Source organism: Melanotaenia boesemani, chromosome 4 (assembly GCF_017639745.1).
Source record: "Melanotaenia boesemani isolate fMelBoe1 chromosome 4, fMelBoe1.pri, whole genome shotgun sequence".
NCBI classification, from domain to species: domain Eukaryota; kingdom Metazoa; phylum Chordata; class Actinopteri; order Atheriniformes; family Melanotaeniidae; genus Melanotaenia; species Melanotaenia boesemani.
In genome coordinates, this window is record NC_055685.1 from 29925637 (window position 1) to 29943051 (window position 17415).

The 17415-nt window shown below is 38.1% G+C and overlaps 2 protein-coding genes across 4 annotated transcripts in view; both read right to left on the reverse strand.

Annotated features, from left to right (window-relative positions):
- The window catches only part of cc2d1a (coiled-coil and C2 domain containing 1A), a 19359-nt gene continuing 1944 nt past the window's right edge, over window positions 1–17415 (reverse strand). For all 3 annotated transcript variants that reach the window (XM_041981933.1, XM_041981934.1, XM_041981932.1), the window contains exons 7-28: window positions 17050–17159; window positions 16884–16956; window positions 15189–15296; window positions 14971–15098; window positions 12839–12911; window positions 12621–12754; window positions 12325–12412; window positions 12140–12216; window positions 11856–11951; window positions 10464–10586; window positions 10273–10331; window positions 9505–9621; window positions 8460–8533; window positions 8314–8372; window positions 8064–8215; window positions 7872–7962; window positions 7649–7804; window positions 5528–5659; window positions 5320–5446; window positions 3960–4036; window positions 3830–3877; window positions 1–3695 (exon numbers count right to left, since the gene is read on the reverse strand). In XM_041981933.1, coding sequence (XP_041837867.1) covers window positions 3663–3695; window positions 3830–3877; window positions 3960–4036; window positions 5320–5446; window positions 5528–5659; window positions 7649–7804; window positions 7872–7962; window positions 8064–8215; window positions 8314–8372; window positions 8460–8533; window positions 9505–9621; window positions 10273–10331; window positions 10464–10586; window positions 11856–11951; window positions 12140–12216; window positions 12325–12412; window positions 12621–12754; window positions 12839–12911; window positions 14971–15098; window positions 15189–15296; window positions 16884–16956; window positions 17050–17159 — 2135 coding nt within the window. In that variant the 3' untranslated portion in view covers window positions 1–3662. The remainder of the gene's footprint in view (window positions 3696–3829; window positions 3878–3959; window positions 4037–5319; window positions 5447–5527; window positions 5660–7648; window positions 7805–7871; window positions 7963–8063; window positions 8216–8313; window positions 8373–8459; window positions 8534–9504; window positions 9622–10272; window positions 10332–10463; window positions 10587–11855; window positions 11952–12139; window positions 12217–12324; window positions 12413–12620; window positions 12755–12838; window positions 12912–14970; window positions 15099–15188; window positions 15297–16883; window positions 16957–17049; window positions 17160–17415) is intronic.
- The window catches only part of nanos3 (nanos homolog 3), a 16943-nt gene continuing 15093 nt past the window's right edge, over window positions 15566–17415 (reverse strand). Inside the window, exon 2 of the mRNA XM_041981940.1 lies at window positions 15566–15575. The gene's annotated coding sequence lies outside the window, so the exon portion shown is untranslated. The remainder of the gene's footprint in view (window positions 15576–17415) is intronic.

The following is a 17415-nucleotide window of genomic DNA, read 5'->3' on the forward strand; positions in this document are numbered from 1 at the left end:
GTTGTTTCACCATTTTATTCATGTTGACACCAACCTCATACATATGATAATAAAGCCTTAACAATCAGGCCGTCACACATTCCCACTTTGAGCAGCACCAATCATCATGGCTAGCACTTAAAAATAGTGACAGGGCATATTATGCTGTATATATTCCATATATATAAATACTACATTTATATCGACTGATTAAAAAAATGTTACAGATTCAACAATGAATTAATGCATTTGCTTGATCAGATCAGGACAGCCTTAACAAAAAATGAACTTTTTAAAAGACAATGGAGAGTAGAACTAAAAACAGAGGAGGAAAAAGGAGAAAAAAAACAATTAAAGTAAGGAGTGTGTGTGTGTGTGTGTGTGTTGTAAATGCAAGAGTGTGAGTCACCAGCAGGACAAATTTTAACAATATGTCCTTCTTTCCCTGTCCTACCACACTGAATGCTGATGAGCTTGTTGTCATGACAACAGGATAGCCTCAGTGGCCAGGAGGTTATTTGAAGAGTGGGGTGATGCGGATTTGTTTGGGATGAGATGGGGGTCAGAGCTTTACTTTTTGTTCTTTAGTCGTTGCAATTATTTTATTTTTCTTTTTTTAACCAGGACATACAGCTGCTACATTCATGAATGTGGTATCCATCACTTGCATGATAAATCTCCATATTTGTGTTGACTACAGCACACAAAACCTTCATTTACAGCCTTTTACTGTTTATGAAAGTGCTACATGAGTCAAACAAGGAAAAAAAAAAAAAAAAAACATTGTTTCAGCTTCAGTTTTGCAAGCTACTTTGAGTTTTTAGTAAATGATTGTCAAGTTCAGAATTAGAAATGAAGACAGTACATCTGTCATTTTTATTACATAACTGCCAAAATAGTTTTGCATACCTGCTTTGATTTCATTTATCTATGTGAAACATTAAAATTAAATGAACAAATGTCACACTGCAATAATCATGTTCCTGTTGTTTACAACCTGCACCCCCTTCTCTGCGGTTTCACAGCAACTACTGTTCACCTTGAGGACCTGCAGCCAGAAACAGCCAAAAATGATAAATAAAAACAACATAACTCAAAGAAAAGTACCCTATTGTCAATTATGTCTTGCACCTAAAAGTGTGTGGTGGCATATTTTTCTTCAGGCTGTATTTCCATTGTTTCCTATTATTTAGCCATGGACACAAGCCAGTACCGACACACAGGACAATAGATAATATACATCGCTTTGATTTGCCAAAGTTATGCTGATTTGTTCTGCGACTGCCTGAGATGTCCCTTTCTAAACACACGATTTGTCAAGAAACAGAACTGAGGCTTTACCATGTTGGGGTGTTGCTTTTGTTTAACAGAAACCTGATCAGTCTGCCTGCTTTGGACTCTGAACTGCTTTTTGATGAGCATCTACTGACATCAATGTAATATATTTAGCTGCAAAACCCACCAAAGACCCAAGTATCACAGAGAGTAGATAAACTGAAGGCCAATATTATTATTATCATCATCAATTTCTAGCAAATGGTAGTGGTCAAAGTTGTCAAAACAATTAATATAAATCTAATGAAATGGGGGAAAAGGAAAATAGTTCAGTGAATTTTTTTCTATCAAAAATGATTAAAGACTACAATTAATCACCAAACCCTAAAAGTTAGTTGCAGACAAGATTTTTTAAATTAATTTTCATTTATATTTTCAAGTAGCTTTTGTTCTTCATTCATTTCTGAGATGTAAAAAACCTAAAAGCAAACCCTTGAAAACAGCTTCAAATGTGTAAGCACTGATTGTCAAAGTTACATTATTAAAATCTATCCTAACACAAACCTTCCCAGATGAATCAGTATCTAAACAGCAGGACTGCATAAATCCATCAAAGACAAATATTAATGAGGACTCATTTGGCTCCAAGTCAAGTTTTAAGAGCCTGTTAAACGATCTTTGCGCTACACTAAAATTAATGGAAATCATTGCACATGGGAGTATGGAAACTGCATTCCATACTGTAGTATCTATCACACAGGATGGAAACTGATCCAAAACAGGGTTGTGTTAAAAAAACAAAAACAAAAACAAAAAACTGGAAAAATGAGCCATTATGTTTCTTTAACTGCTGTCCCAGAATGAGCAAAGGATTATTACTCCACTATTGGCATCTTTGTGTTTTGTCCATATAAAAAGATCCGCTGATCAAAATAACATACACAGAGTCAGAAGAAATCTACTCTTGATTAAAAAAATGTGAGAGGGGGAAGGAGTGTTACATAAAAATCACTGCACTTTTGAGGGCCAACTTTAACCAGGATTATTTGCTAATGGAGCGAGGCGGATTAATTTGCACACGTGATTATCTGATGTCACATGACTAAAAGAAAAAAAAAAACTATTAGTAGAGTTAGCAGGCATTACAAACACATTAAAAAAATCACAACAAGAGTCTGGCTGTCTTTAAAGAAGTCTGCTACATCCTGGCTGGACGTAAACTCAGCTGCAGTCGGGTTGGCAGGTTGTCAAACATACAGAGGAAGCATCTGTCAGGAGTATTAACCACAGCTCAGAACTGTGGCATTTCCCAGATTACGTTTTTGTACATCTAGTGTTGTAACAAGTGATTCATTCCAGGACGTCTATGTTTGCCACGCGGACACATGCTGCAGCGTCTTCCTGTGCTGCAGCTGGAGATGTCGGTGGGACAGTATCGTTTTTGTAAACGTCAGCAGATTGACCCCAGCTGTTAATTATTTTCTAACTGACAGGAGACGGGACTTAACATTGTTTAGTGGGACAGCCAAATACATAAGATGGAATAATCTGAGCGTGTGCAAAAAATAAGTGTGAAGATGAGGAAAAATCGAGAGAAGAAACAGCTGATGAAGACGCAGCAATCCCTTTGCAAAGCTAAGCTTCTGCCACATCCATAGCACTCTGAAAACACCTCTTCTTCCAGCCCCTTAAAGCAACTTGACGTCTACATCTAGTCATCTCCTTTGTGACATAACACTAATCCTTCATTATGGGATGTAGATGCTGGCACCCTGAAGCCCCTCTTTTTACATTTTAGATTTTTTTTTATTCCCATATCACAGAACTCCAAACTGAGCAGATTATTGTAATCTGGGAACACTGGTGCAGACAGATTAGATTAAGCTCATTACACACTTAAAAGGTGGCGAGAAAGGGTTAAATCCACCTCAGTCTATTAGTTAAACACACCTCAGAGCACACACACACACACACACACACACACACACACACACACACACACACACACATTTTTGGTCATCTGTGAACACCAAAGGAGCTGGTGGCAAATGTAAAACAACGGATTTTCCCCTGGTAATTCCCAATGAAAAGCTGCAAAAGAAGTTTTCTGTAGTGTTTAAGTGCAAAAAGTCTGCATCTCCCTCAGCTCTTTGTCTTGAAATGCTTTCTTCTTCTGTGTCCTTTTTTACAGCCATTTGTTTTTTTCGTGGCAGGAAACTACTGACATGTGGGAAGTTATGCGAATGACAGAATTAGCGGGTTGGTTCATGCAGTTGTCTTAGACACAAGCAGCATAAAGATCACACTGAAGGTGCTTTTTGTACCAACTGTAGCTTTTGTATTTGAGTGTGTATGAGCGAGGAACAGAGATAACAGTACTCCAGCCAAGTCCCGACTTCCTTCTTCTCTCATCCAGTGCGTTTCCTTTTCAGCGATTCCAGCTGAGTTAGAGAAAAGAAGAAAATAAGAAGATCAGAGAATGCAGGGTTTTCCATACATGTAAATTACACAACTTTTTAATATTCTGATATATAAATAACATATATATGTCTGAAGCCATGAATAGCCAGCTTACCTCACTCTCTACCATCTTCATCCTGCCCAGTGCATCTTTTGCAGCATCCTATTAAAAATAGAATAAACATTTTTTTTACAATCCACACACACATTTCAGCAAAAGCATCCAATCCCGAGCCTGCACTCACCCTGTTGCCTTGACTGGAGAATTTCTTCACGGACTCCGAGAGCCCTTGCGTTAAGCGCCGCAGCACGTTTTCATACTCTGCACATATGATGGGAAATGTGGGTTAAAAGATGACACAGAAATGTCATGTGCACCTATACTCAGAAATGTACATGAGAACATCACAAAGAGGAATGTCATGTCATAATTGGGCCTTTTTTGTAATATGAGGGTAAAAAAATGTATAACTGGTACAAAGGTTTGATGCATTGTGGGTTTCATGAAATTTACAGTGAAAAATTATACATTTAATCTCCAAACTATCTATAAAGACACTTAGACTATTCATTCAGAGGTGTTGAAAGTTTAATAATGATCCACAACTTCATGTTTGTAATCATAAATGACCGTAGCTGCAGTTTCAATGACCAACACACAACACGGTGCTCAGTGCAGAGCTCAGGTCATGTCAGGAATGCCTCTTTGAGCCATTTCTAATCAACGTCTAAGATCTGCAAACACATGAGAACAAATTACTGCAGCATTTTACAAAGGTGTAGAAGAAGGACCAAAACTGTTTAATTCAGATGGTCAGAAACACCTGAGATTCATCACGGCGCAGGTCTTTAATGATGGGAAAGCTGCAATAGTATGCAATTTACTTCACCATCATCTGAGAGGCTGCTGTCCAAAATACAAGCCACCGCCCCCAAATCAATATCTTTAAGCTCAATTAAAGTTTGCAGCTGAATACACAGACAGTTAAACACTTTCCAGAGGAAGGTTTAATGGTCAGATGAGACAGCAACAGAGAGTTAAAATGAGGGTTTCAGTCCTAAGAGCCGTGCTGTTAATCATGGTGGTAGCATCAATTTTGCCATTGAATCTGGTAGATTGCACAACAACACTTTTCAGATTTTTCAAACCATCACCTGGACATCAAGACATGACAATCTTCTGTAACAAACATTACACCTGATGGTCAAGCAGACAAAGTTGGCTAATATTATGCTTTAGGAAAGATCCCAAAGTCGTGATCTCAGTCAAAATGTTGACTGATGTCAGGTCTGCTCCAGGAATGAGTCAAACTGAACCAAACTACCAATCCTGCTAAGAAGAGTGATCACACATTCAAACACAATTCTGAAGCTTCCTAAGGATTCCTAAGAAATTCAACTTAACATCAGGTGTTCTGGATTTACATTTCTAAGACTGGATCTTCTATCTAGCATTGATTTTCAGAATAAATCTACATTTGCACATTTGATTTTTTCCCCCCCTTTTATTCACCACTTTTTTGTTTAATCATTGAAAGCTTAAATTTTCCATGAAGTTCACATTGACATTAAATGTAAATAAACTTTTTAATGAGATTGCCTTACCTGTGAGCATAGCAGAAGAGCCTCGTTCCAGCATTGCTTTCTGCCACTGCAGTCTGTGTGTGATCTCTTTGTGTTGATGGATGAGGTCGGATGGGGGATCCCGCCGATTCTTTCGGTAATCTGTGATCTGACAGACAAACCAAATAAGCGAAAAGACCCTTCATAACTTTCAGCCATTACAAACGTAAGTAGATAAATGCAGACATACCTTCCTCTCCAACCGCTCCTTGTCATAGTTGAGGAGGCTGAAGCTGTGGAGTTTATACTGTGGATCCGAGTTGTTGGAATGACTGCTTCTGCTACTTGCTTCATGTTTGGGTTTAGACCGAGGAGATGGAGCCTGATCCAAACAGAAACACACAGAGGCTTAACTGAACTGAAACAATCAGCAAACATAGAAGGTTTAAGTTGGATCCAACAGGTGGATTTCTTGACTGTTATGCACATTAAGCCGTTTTTGTTTTGGTTTCAGACAGATTTCTTGTAAAGGACATAACACATGCCTGGAAAAGCCCTGAAAGTTGTCACTGGTGGAATTACAATCAAACATGGCAACATGCATATAACTGTTTGCCATGATTAAATTCAGGATGATTAAAGAAAGATGTCATAGATAAGGTATCGTGTGTTTAAGAAAAGAAACGTAAGTCTGATCAAAAGTTTTTATAAGACTCATGGAAAAAAAGTCATAACTGCAGGTGTTAGTTAAGCATAGTAATTTTCCATTACAGTGGTGGGTGGGCAAAATTGCACTAGACTGCTTACTGCAATACACGAGACATTGTCTGATGTCTGCTATAACCAGATTTCTCCTTGTAATTAGGTTGCTTAAGTGCACATAAAAGCAGTCAGGCTAATGGCATAGCTTTTATATCATTTAGAAGCCTTGCAGAGGAGCTGCAGAACACCAGCAGATTATTCAGAGGGCAGCAGATCACATTCTGAAATACAAACAAGTTAGTCCAAACAAATTTAAAATGCAGAGTGTCTTGAACATTTTCTCTAAGTGATAGTCAGCTGTCAGCTGCTGAATGGCGGATGCTGCTCCACTTTTTCCACTCTGCCTCTGTAATGTTGCTGTAACTGCAGCTGTTAGCTTGCCTGCTGCTTCTCACTCACTGGACAGCACAGGTCACACACAGCAGTCAAATAGATCCAATCTTCACAGAGCAACACTGTCAACACTCTGCTTTATGTAGTAATTATGTGGCTGACTTGTATCTGACACATTATCAAAATGCACATGCAGAATCTGCTGGTAACCCAACTCGATCATGACCAAAGTTACAAACACAAGTCTCTAAAACGGTGGTCCATGTCTTATTAAGAGTACTGTATGTTAAAACATTCAATTTTAAAACCTCTATTGTACAAATCATATTTATGTCTACATAAACGTTTTGTGTAAATCAAGTAGCAACTTGCTAGCTAACCTTGCTTCCACATAATAATGCATCTTCCCTTATTCCCAAAAATTTGCAGAACTTGGGATGTTTATTGAAAAGGTGCAGTATGTAAGAATTACTGTGGTAAAGATGGGCATAGAAATTTCAAATGCAAAGTACAGTTGTGAATGGATGGTAGGTCTAAGGGGCCAAAATACTTTCATACATAAACATGTTTTTATCTGTGTCTGGATCCAGGTGACTACTTCAACGGTGTGCTCATGAGTACTACTACATGTGCCTTTTAAGGCGTTACTTATCCCAAATGGTGCTCTAGTACCTATCAAAGCTGGTACTACAGTTTTAAAGCTGAGAGGGTTCTCACTTCACACAATGCTGTTTGTCCATTCACAGACACCATAATAAAAATGATGGCACAAATATTGCAGCCGCCATGAATGTAAACAGACAAGTTGATATGCCTAATTCTAATACCAATAGAAACAGTTTTTAATTATATATAATACTTTTCTGTCATTGACCTTTGATCTTGTTACATGCTGCACCTTTAAACTGCAGACAGAAAATGAGAAGAAACAAAGAAATTTAGTAAAAAATGAGGCTAAATTGCAGCAGCAATACCACAGAGCTGACAACGGATCCACTCACAACCAGATCTGTATTTGGGAGGTTGAAGGGCACTGACATGCATGCACCTGCTAGAGTTACTACACACTGGATTAGTTCTGTAAAAAACCAGCAACACTGCAGCTGTTTGAGAGAAGAATACCTATTCAGAGAAGAAAGGTTTCAGGAGTAACTACTGGTTAGAGAACACTGGCTATTTTCTCCTATTTCATTGACTTGGTGGCCGTTTTAAATGGCTGTGTTTGGGTGCGTGGTTAATAGCATGTCTGTGATGTGAGATGGATAACTCTACTGACCTGCTCCTTTTCTTTCTCTGGAGGAGAAAGTGGCGAGACTGGCTCAAGAACCAGCCACTTCTCTGTCACTGGATGCAGATCAACTCCTGACACAGGGTCTCTGATCTTCACCCTCACCTCCAACTTTCCACCTGTAGCTTTACGTCCATCCATCACCTGTAAATACACACAATGTCAGAGAGAGCTGGTGTACTTGTGTGTATACATTAAGTGAAAAACTCACTTCTATGATCTCTCTGACGTCACAGTGGTTTTCTAGCGCCTCCAGCTTCAGCTGAGCCGTCCCAACTACTTTGTCTGTTTTAAACAGACCCCTGTAAACACACAGGGAGACAACTGACAAAAGGTACAGCACACATGGTAATTACAGCATAGAACATGTAGATAAAGAGATGAGCAAATCCTGTAATGTTACCCTTTATGGACGATTTCAAACTTGATGCCCTTGGACTGAATAACCCGTTTGAAGCCTCTGTGGGCCCGGTTAATGTTAAGTTTGAACTGCTCTTTAAACTCTGGACTACTGGTGTTCTTCACTGTGCTGGTTTTGTCCCTCTGGGCCTCCTCCTACAAACACACACACACGTATGAATTCATTAAAATGTATCTACATTAAAGCGCAAGAGGAGGAGAATCTGCAGTCAGTGAGTGTGAAAGATTCTTACTGTGCTGGGAAAAGGAAACTCAAATTTTACGCTGGCATCCAGATCATTAGGGGAGAAACCTGCAGGGTGAGAGGTGAGTGAGAGTGTACACAGATTGTCAGATTACTGCCTTGTCATTTAAAAAAAAATGTAGACGGCTTCTGGACCTGGTGGAGCTGGTAGGTTGATGCCTCGGATGATGTACAGCATCAGTTCATTAGGTGTCAGGTTGGAGTAGATCCTATGTCAGAGACATTGAGGAGTCAGCATCACAGAGCCAAACAATTCTGACTGTTTTATGAGTCAATGCCAGAGTCATATAGCTGATATCATACTGGAGCAGAGGCAGAGTGAGTCACAGTGAGTCATTCATGTCCCACTCTAGTGAGGTAAAGCAATACTTTTCATGTCCAAAGGTTTTTAAACTAACTAATAAATGTGCAGAAAATTAAACTGGAGCAATCTGATGAAAGAGCACTCTAGAGATGGATGAACTGTAATTCTGTGTAGGGCTCAAACCCTGACACAATACCAGGAAACAGCTGGAAATAAATTAAATAAATATGGTTGAAGTTTGTGTTCTGTTCTTTAAATGAATACATTTCATTGTATGGCTCTCAACAGTGAAAAACATGTCTGTCTTTACACTATAGGGTGATCTAAATTTAATTTAATTTCTTCTCATTTCTAATTTGAAGAGAGGAGTATTTTTTTAATGAAAACATAATAAATGTAATCATACCTGTCTTACAATTAATTAAATATAGTTCAGGGTTTTTCCACCTCAAAGTAGGATTCAAGTGCTTGTCATCTTTAATATGAGCAATTTTCCAGCACTTCCCCACAGTGATAGACTTAACATTTATTGAAAATGTTAGAGTTTAAGTTTAAGTATTATTATTGATAAGGCATTTTTATTTAATTAGCTTTTAAGGAAGCCATCCATCGGCTTGTTGTTAACACAAAAGTTCAAACATTTGATTGTCTTGACAACAGTTTTACTGTCTTCCAGTAGTTGTCAAGATAAATAACTACAATATTAAAACATCTGCCTGTGTGAGGCACTAAAGAGATGCAAGGGGATCCCTACATTCATCCTCAGGAAACCCCAAAGTCTAGATCAAAGAAAAACAAAGAGAAAAACTGGATAGAGTGACAGACACTGCCATCAAATAAAGGATCATATATCTGATCTGAATTAAACAGACTGACTTGACAGAGTTGAAGGTCCTTTCCTCTGTGTGGCACTTGGGGACTGGTTGACCCTTGGCATGGGCATTCTTCAGAATATCTATACTGTTCATAGACTCCTCAACTAGCTTTTCAAACCTGAAAAGATAGAAACATGGATCGTACACATAACTCTTGCACCATAACCCATAAGTGTGATCTCTGTACAAACAACTGTCATGCTGCAGTGCACAAAAAAAACAAACAAACAAAAAAAAAAAAAAAAAAAACAAATTGTCAAAGGACATGTGTTAAAGAAAGATAACACATTATGTGAGCCAGAGTGTATAATATACGTATACATATTACGCGACTTAGGAAAAAGAATTAAGTGAAGGAAGCATGTGGAATATGGAGCATGACATGAAACACTGGGCAGAAAATCTGTAAGATCAATCTGATAAAACACCCCACATTTAAACCGAAATGCTTAGCTGAGTGATATTTACTGTATACAAGTGAAAAATAACTTAAAGTTATATGTTAATTCAATCTGATAAACATTTCTTGTGGCTTTAAAGCATTGAAAAAGATCTAGATTTAACATTTGTAACTGGTACTGCTAATCTGCCCAAGTGGAGAATTGAATGTTAACTTAAGTTTTGCTTGCACTTTACATAAATTAAAGAGCAAGTTTAAGATTCTGTAGCAGAAAATACGATTGCATAGCTGATAAAAAATCATAAAAACAAAATGCACCAAAAAATTGTGCAAAAAATAAATAAATAAATAAATAAAGGTATTTCTTACTTTAGGGCCTCGGCTACGTTGCCCGTGAGGGTGAACTGCTGAGAGAGGCCCAGACATTTCTGTGGAACAAGACCCAGAACAGGTGAGAATTTATTAGCAAAGGAAAATAAATCCTTAGCCTTTTTAAAACCCAGCTTAACCACATGAACGTAACATCAGTATGTCTATGGCTAAACAGACTGAGTTTTAACCTCATGCTGCTTTCGTAACAGATCCATGAGACCACGGTACTTCTCACTGGAGCGAGGGGAGACAGGGGAGGTCCGGGAGCGAGTCAGTGAGTAGTCTTCCTCACTTACTGGAGTGTTTGGAATCTATTGGTTTCAAGGACATTGCAGAAAAGTGAGTGTGAGAGAAAAGAAAATAAATCTCTCACTTTGAACATGAAATAAAAACAAAAGGCATAGTGTGAATCAAAGGAGAAATAACATTTTTTATATAATTTTCTTCAATATCCTGTCATTTTAATGAAATTAAATTACATGCTTTGGTCAAAATACCACAAAAACAAAACGCAACTGCCCCCTTACTCTGTTCTAACCTCTTCTTCAGTGGGGTCTGCCTCTGTTAGGATCAGTGTTGCACAATAACCCTTTAAACATGTTATTACAATATGACAGAGACTACAGTAAGTACCCTGAGTGTTTAATAGCACACAAAGCAAGCTCAGCCTAGCAAACATCAAATTGACACTTGACATGTAATTTGATCCTTCAGTGCATTTCTCTCATACTGCAATTCAACCTTAACATGTTGGCATTGATTGTTGAAACACCACTGTAACAGCCAGCTGGCAGTTTTGTTCCCATAAAAAACAGCAAAAGAAAGCGATAAAGAAAGCTGGGCAAGTCTAATCCGAAATAAAATCCACTGCAGTTCTGAAATACTCAAAGAGATATTTTAAAAACGAGGAGGCCCAAAATCAAATGAAACGGATTGTATTTATTCAGAGTTTCTGAGTTGGCTGGAATTTTAGAAACAGAAATATACACTCTGAATGGCTCTTTTCTCATAATATATCCTCATTTAATAAAACAATTTATTATTAATATTTTTGTGGGGTTTACAACGCAACCTTGAGAAACAGCCAATGGTTTTGCTTTAAATTCTAATTAATTCTCTCTTTTTTAAATCTGTCAATTAGAGATGAATATCTGCTTCTACACTTGTGTGATATCCTGCTGACAAAAAACAACACAAAGCAACAGAGGCACAGGCATAATATTCTTGGTAATTACACTGTGGGACTGAGTCATAGGGAAATAAATGGATTATATGAAGCAAAATAAATAAAAATGAGCCAAAAAGAACAAAAAAAAAAAATCACATGGGATAAGTGGCAATGATATGAAATATTATTATATTATTAGTGGAACAGCATTGAAAATGCACACACACACACACACACACATGCATGCTCCTGTATGGAAGGAAACACACAAAAGATGGTATTTTGATCTCGTTTCCTGTCCACAAACTTTTTGTGTCACATTATATTCAGCTGCTGCAATGATGTCTTCACCCCCCTTAAACATTTTGTTTAAGTTTATACACTAATTTGCTTGTGATAATAAATCCATAACCTTGGTGATATCAACAGGAAGGCCAGACTTGGCAGCAGTGATCATGGGGTCCAGTCCCTTGGCATGTCTGAGGTGCTGTGCTGCTCCAGACATGTCCTAAAATAAGCAGGTAACAAATGTATGAATACATCCACTCCAGGGCAACAGATGTTTAAGGTTCAAAGAAAACATCTGTGGTCAGTCCATCTTAAAAACATAATACATATTAGGAAACAACATTTGTAGTAAAAAAAGTAAAAATTAAATAAATAAATAAATAAAAATTAAATAAAATGATAAATTACCTTCATCTGTTTGGAACGCAGTGCTGCACGCAAAAAAGCCTGTCGTCGTAGCAACAAGAAGTCCACTTGCTGCTGAACTAAAAAGACAAAAGAAAAAAAAAACCTTTGTCTTGTACAATTAAAAGGATCATATGACATGTTTTAACCATGTAGACAGGCAGGCATGTGCAGGGCCTTGAACAGACCTTTAGGTCCCAATTTTGGAGCTGAGGATCCTCCAGGGGGCTGAGGAGCAGGAGACTTAGCTTTCTGGGCAGGTGGACGCACTGCAGGCTGCAGGAAGGTAGGATCAACAGACAATGAACAAACTGATGCAAGAAGACTGAAGGGGAGACTGAAAATTCTGTTATGTAAGCTGCAGCAGCTACAACGGCACACAATGAAGCATTTCTAAGTTTAATCCGCACACAATCAGGTTTCCTGACTGCACAAACATAATTAGACCATTTGGTGCTTTAATCTTTTTTTTTTTTATCCCAACCTTGGCAGCCTCTCTCTGTCCATCCTCTTCTTCACCTTCTGCTTCTGCATCCTGATTTGCTATTTTCATAGCAGTTTCCAGGACACCTATGAAGTTCTGCTGACTCCCCTCTGAGCCCTGAAGTGGTGGACAGCCTACAAGAGAAAAACACACATGAATAAATATGTCAAACAATCCTCGAGGCAAAGCCCAGACACACACTGCATTTAGAAAGTTACCTGGTGGCACAGGTAGATCAGACAAGTTGACAGGTCGGCCCGCTTTATGTGCTCTTATGGCATCTTGATATTGCTGTTAAATAAAAAGAAAAAAGAAAAAAAAAAAAAGAGAGAAGTTGAAGAAACTGATTTTTCACCTTCAGACAGACACTGTTCTTGGCTGTGTGTGTGATTGCTATTGCATACACACAAACACTGGATGTGCAAATTAAAAATATAAAGTGTATGTTTTGCATATGAACATAAAAAAAAATGACAGAACTCCTAAATGGAAAAAAACAAACACACAAACACACACAAACACACACAAACACACACACACACACACACACACACACACACACACACACACACACACACACACACACACACACACACACACACACACACACACACACAGTGTGGTTTTACTCCAATAAAAGCAACATACATTACACTCCCCACAAACATTTTCTTTCCTTTGATTAAAGGTCCAAGTTATCAGCTGTTAATGCAACCTGCAATCATTTATTTAACTTGTGCAACTCTGTAAAATCACAATTACAATCCATCCTACTGAGATGATGCATTAAGGTTTAGAATAAGATGTAAATGGTTTTTTGCTTGCAAGTTCCATGGGGAGGAAAAAAAAATCTGCCACTTTTGAAAGATACCAAACTACCTAACCTAACAAACTAACAAAACTTACTACTAAAAAGATCAACTCTTAAAGTACTTGTCATTCTTTATAATGGCTGGGTATTTTATGCAATGCCTAGTATGTAACAAGAAACACAATTCATACCTTGCCTGAAAAGATCATCTATAAAGTGTAGAGGCAATATATAGAATACATTGAGTACATTGACAGTAAAATTTCTGTTAAATTATCTCGTGAAATTCTACCAGAGGTGGGTAAAGTGCAAATAGAGGTTTAAACTTTTCTTGGCTAGAGTCCCTGTACAGGGGGCAGCATGAGGTTTGTGCAGTACAAAAGATCTTTGCACACACTAGGAAGCAGCAATCCTAACATGTAGTATACCAAAATGATGGCAAGAACCTTGAAAGACTCTACCAAGCACTGCCATGCAAACAAAACAATTCTAACCACAAGCAATTTTGTGGGGACGAAACAAAAACGTAGCCCAGAGTCTTGAACAGACCAAATCACACAAACAATGTGTCTCTTGATAACAAAGACATCTGTCTCGTCATTGTGGGACAGAAACTCTGCGAGCTAACAGCCAGAGAGTAGCAAACACAAAAATCACAAGGTCACAGATCATGTCTTACTTTTGCTGTTTTATGGTGAAAAGTTTTATTCCAGCTAAAAAAAAGGAAAAACTCAGCTACTGTAATGCGATTTCCTACCACTCTGCCTTCATTTGAAATGATGATAAGCATCTTGGTAATTTCCATGTAGATGAAGGCGGTTTTATAGTAAAGTATTAACTCTGACACAGTAAAATATTATCTTGATTCTACAGTTCTTTAATAATCTCACACGTATCATCTTCTTTTTTTTAGATCAAGATTATACACATAGTCCTTGTAGTTGTGAAGATATACTTAATTCATTTTGTGTATGTCATTTCAGACAGGAGGCAGAAGAAAAATAGGCCTGGTCATGAAGAGGTGAACTGTCTACCAGATTAATTTGCCTTACATTTAAAGGACACAGATCACATGAAGGACAGTGAAGTTGTGACATACACAAGCAATGCGTTAGCTCAATCTAGGGAGGTGCCCATGGTTTGTGGGGACGGTTTGAAAGAGAGCGACTCATTAAATTGGTACAAAGTCATTAAAACTTTGAGAAGTCCTGTTTTCAAGATTTCTTGATAATTGTTGTTTCATGAGTGCATCTAATTTAGAGGTTTAAAAACTTAGTCTCAGTGATTTTTAACAATCCTGATTTTTCTTCTAGGTAAAAACATGATACTCACTGTTAGACTTAAAGCAAAGGAGGGAATGTGCTGTTAAAATAAGTCACAGAAGGCATTCAGGAAAATAACAGAAACACGCCACCAAGCAGAAGCACAGAGGAGTAAGATTAGAGACGAAATATAAAGTATTTTATAAAGGTGAGACAAAAGACATAAGAACAACTTTCCCTTTGAAAACACTAGTCACAATGTTTACAGGGAACATACTTTCAAAATGCGCTGGTGCATGCGAGCCTTGCGTTCGTCTCCTTTGCTCTTGGCTCCCTCTGCTGCCTGCTTATAGATGTCCATCCTCTGCTGAAGGGCCTCTGCCAAACTACTGGGAGCAGGAAGGTCTTTACAAAGCACAAACAAAGAGTCTGAGATATAAACGAATGATAAATAAATAAATGTGTTAGACAGCATCAGAACAGTTGGAGTCTTACCAGCGGTGGGCACCTGGGTGGGTGCAGGAGCAGCAGTAGGGGCAGCAGGAGCAGCAGGTTTAGATGAAGACTGAGGAGGAGCTGCATGGTGCTCTGCTACAATGTCTCCTGAAGATGAACAGAGAACAAGCAAGGGCAAACATTCAGTACTATTAGAATTTAAATGCAAGTCTAAAAGGTTAAAAGGTTCTGTTCTAGACCTGGGATGATACTTTCTATACAGTCCACTCACAAAAATATTGCAGAGAAAAGAAGTTTTAAAATGAAGGAAGTCAGATTTTTTTTCTTGGAGCCACAGAGCAGCAGCACTTTTATTATTGTAATACAGTATTTAAAATATCTCTTAGTATCTCAAAAATAAGTCAAGCTGGTGCACTAGAAAACATGCTGCAAAACATCTCAGCACTCATCCACAGACAAGGTGTTTAATTGCACAATGACTTTCCACCTGATGCAATCTGTCTGTGCTGCAGTAGTACTATGTTTTATATAGTTGAAAAATTATATTTTGCAGCTACAATCAAAGTCAGAGTCACAGGAATTAAAATGTGGGGTTATTCCACTGGGGAATAACCTGTACATGGGGCGGCTGCTCAACCAGTTGAGCTACACACCTCCCCAACCGGCAACAAATTTGTGTGCAAAAAGGTAAAATAATTCCCATGGACCTATTCCTGCATATAGACATGGTCCATTCATTTCAGGGTATCTTTATTTCTAGATGTTGTTCTGAACAATTGTCTTTTTTTAGTTTGTGTTGCCTCTCCGCTGTCAATCACATCAGTGCACAATCCAATGACCACATCAAGGCAGGTGGTTGTGTCACTGGACAAGACTGCTTTTCTGTCAATTTAAAAAAAAAAAAAAAAAAAACAGACTCAAATGTTACGGTACAGCACTGGTCACCAACTTCGGTCCTTGAGATGTACCATCCTACGGGCCTTAGAGCAGGGGTCTCCAACTCCGGTCCTCGTGAGCTACTGTCCTGCAGGTTTTAGATGTCTCCTACTACAACACACCTCTGCACAAGCCTGTTAATGACCCAGTGATCTGAGTCAGGTGTGTTGCATCAGGGTAGAATCCAAAACCTGCAGGACAGTAGCTCACGAGGACCGAAGTTGGAGATCCCTGCCTTAGAGATTCCCTGATGTAACACACCTGGCTCATATCAAAGCTGGTAAAGAAGTTGACAAGATGTTGGAGAACCTTTCCATTTAACACTAAAACCTGCAGGATGGTAAATCTTGAGGACCAGAGTTGGTGACCACTGCTGTCTGTGTAAAGATTTCTCAGAAGTTTTGAAAATTCTATATAAAAACAAAACAAATGTAAACAGTTGCATTGCTTGGATAAAGTAATTGAAGTAGTTACATTTAAATAACATTTAAACAGAATTATTTGTAATATGTGCTCATTCAAGTTCAACTGCATAAATAAATACTGTTCCCCAAAGAAGACCACATGAGGGTGTTCAATCCAAAATATGCTTGTGACATAATAATTACAGAAAACATATGTTTGAGACAAGCATGTGCCCAAACATTGATTTGAGATATTGAGACTCTTTTATAACTTCTTAAAATTTATAAAAAATTCAATGGTTCATTAACCAACATTACTAGATTAAACTAATACATACCAGTGGGTTGGTAACTGCAAGTAAAAAACCTGAGATAAACTATTAGTTAGACTTACCAGGAGGAGGAGGAAGTAAGCTCAGCTGTACTGGTTCACCTTGGTCCAGTGCTTCCAGCAGCGAGTCGAGATTCTGCACGGATGAAAGACAGCATTGTTACAGCTGACTCTCTGATGACTATTCACAGACAGATTTGTTCAAATCAGCTGATATTGACAATGTTACCTTTGCAGTGAGGTAATGCTGTTTGGCCCGGTCAATATCACCGTTCTGTTTGGAGTGTATGGCAGCCATCTTGTACTCTCTTTGTCTGGACAACACAGCCTGTTTCAGCTCTGAATGAAGTGACACACATTCACATCAAAATGACAAGGAGAATAAGAAAGCTAAGCAATTAGTTTTTAAGAGTAGCTAATTTTACTGTTTATGGTTTAAACACTGAGTTATATAATTAACACTTTATATAATGTCAAATACACAGATCTGATGTGAAGTATCAAAACCACAGAATATATTTTAAAATAGTCTGATTAGCAATTAAAAGACCTACATGGAATTGTTTTAATGAAGAAGACATCATCAAAATTCAGT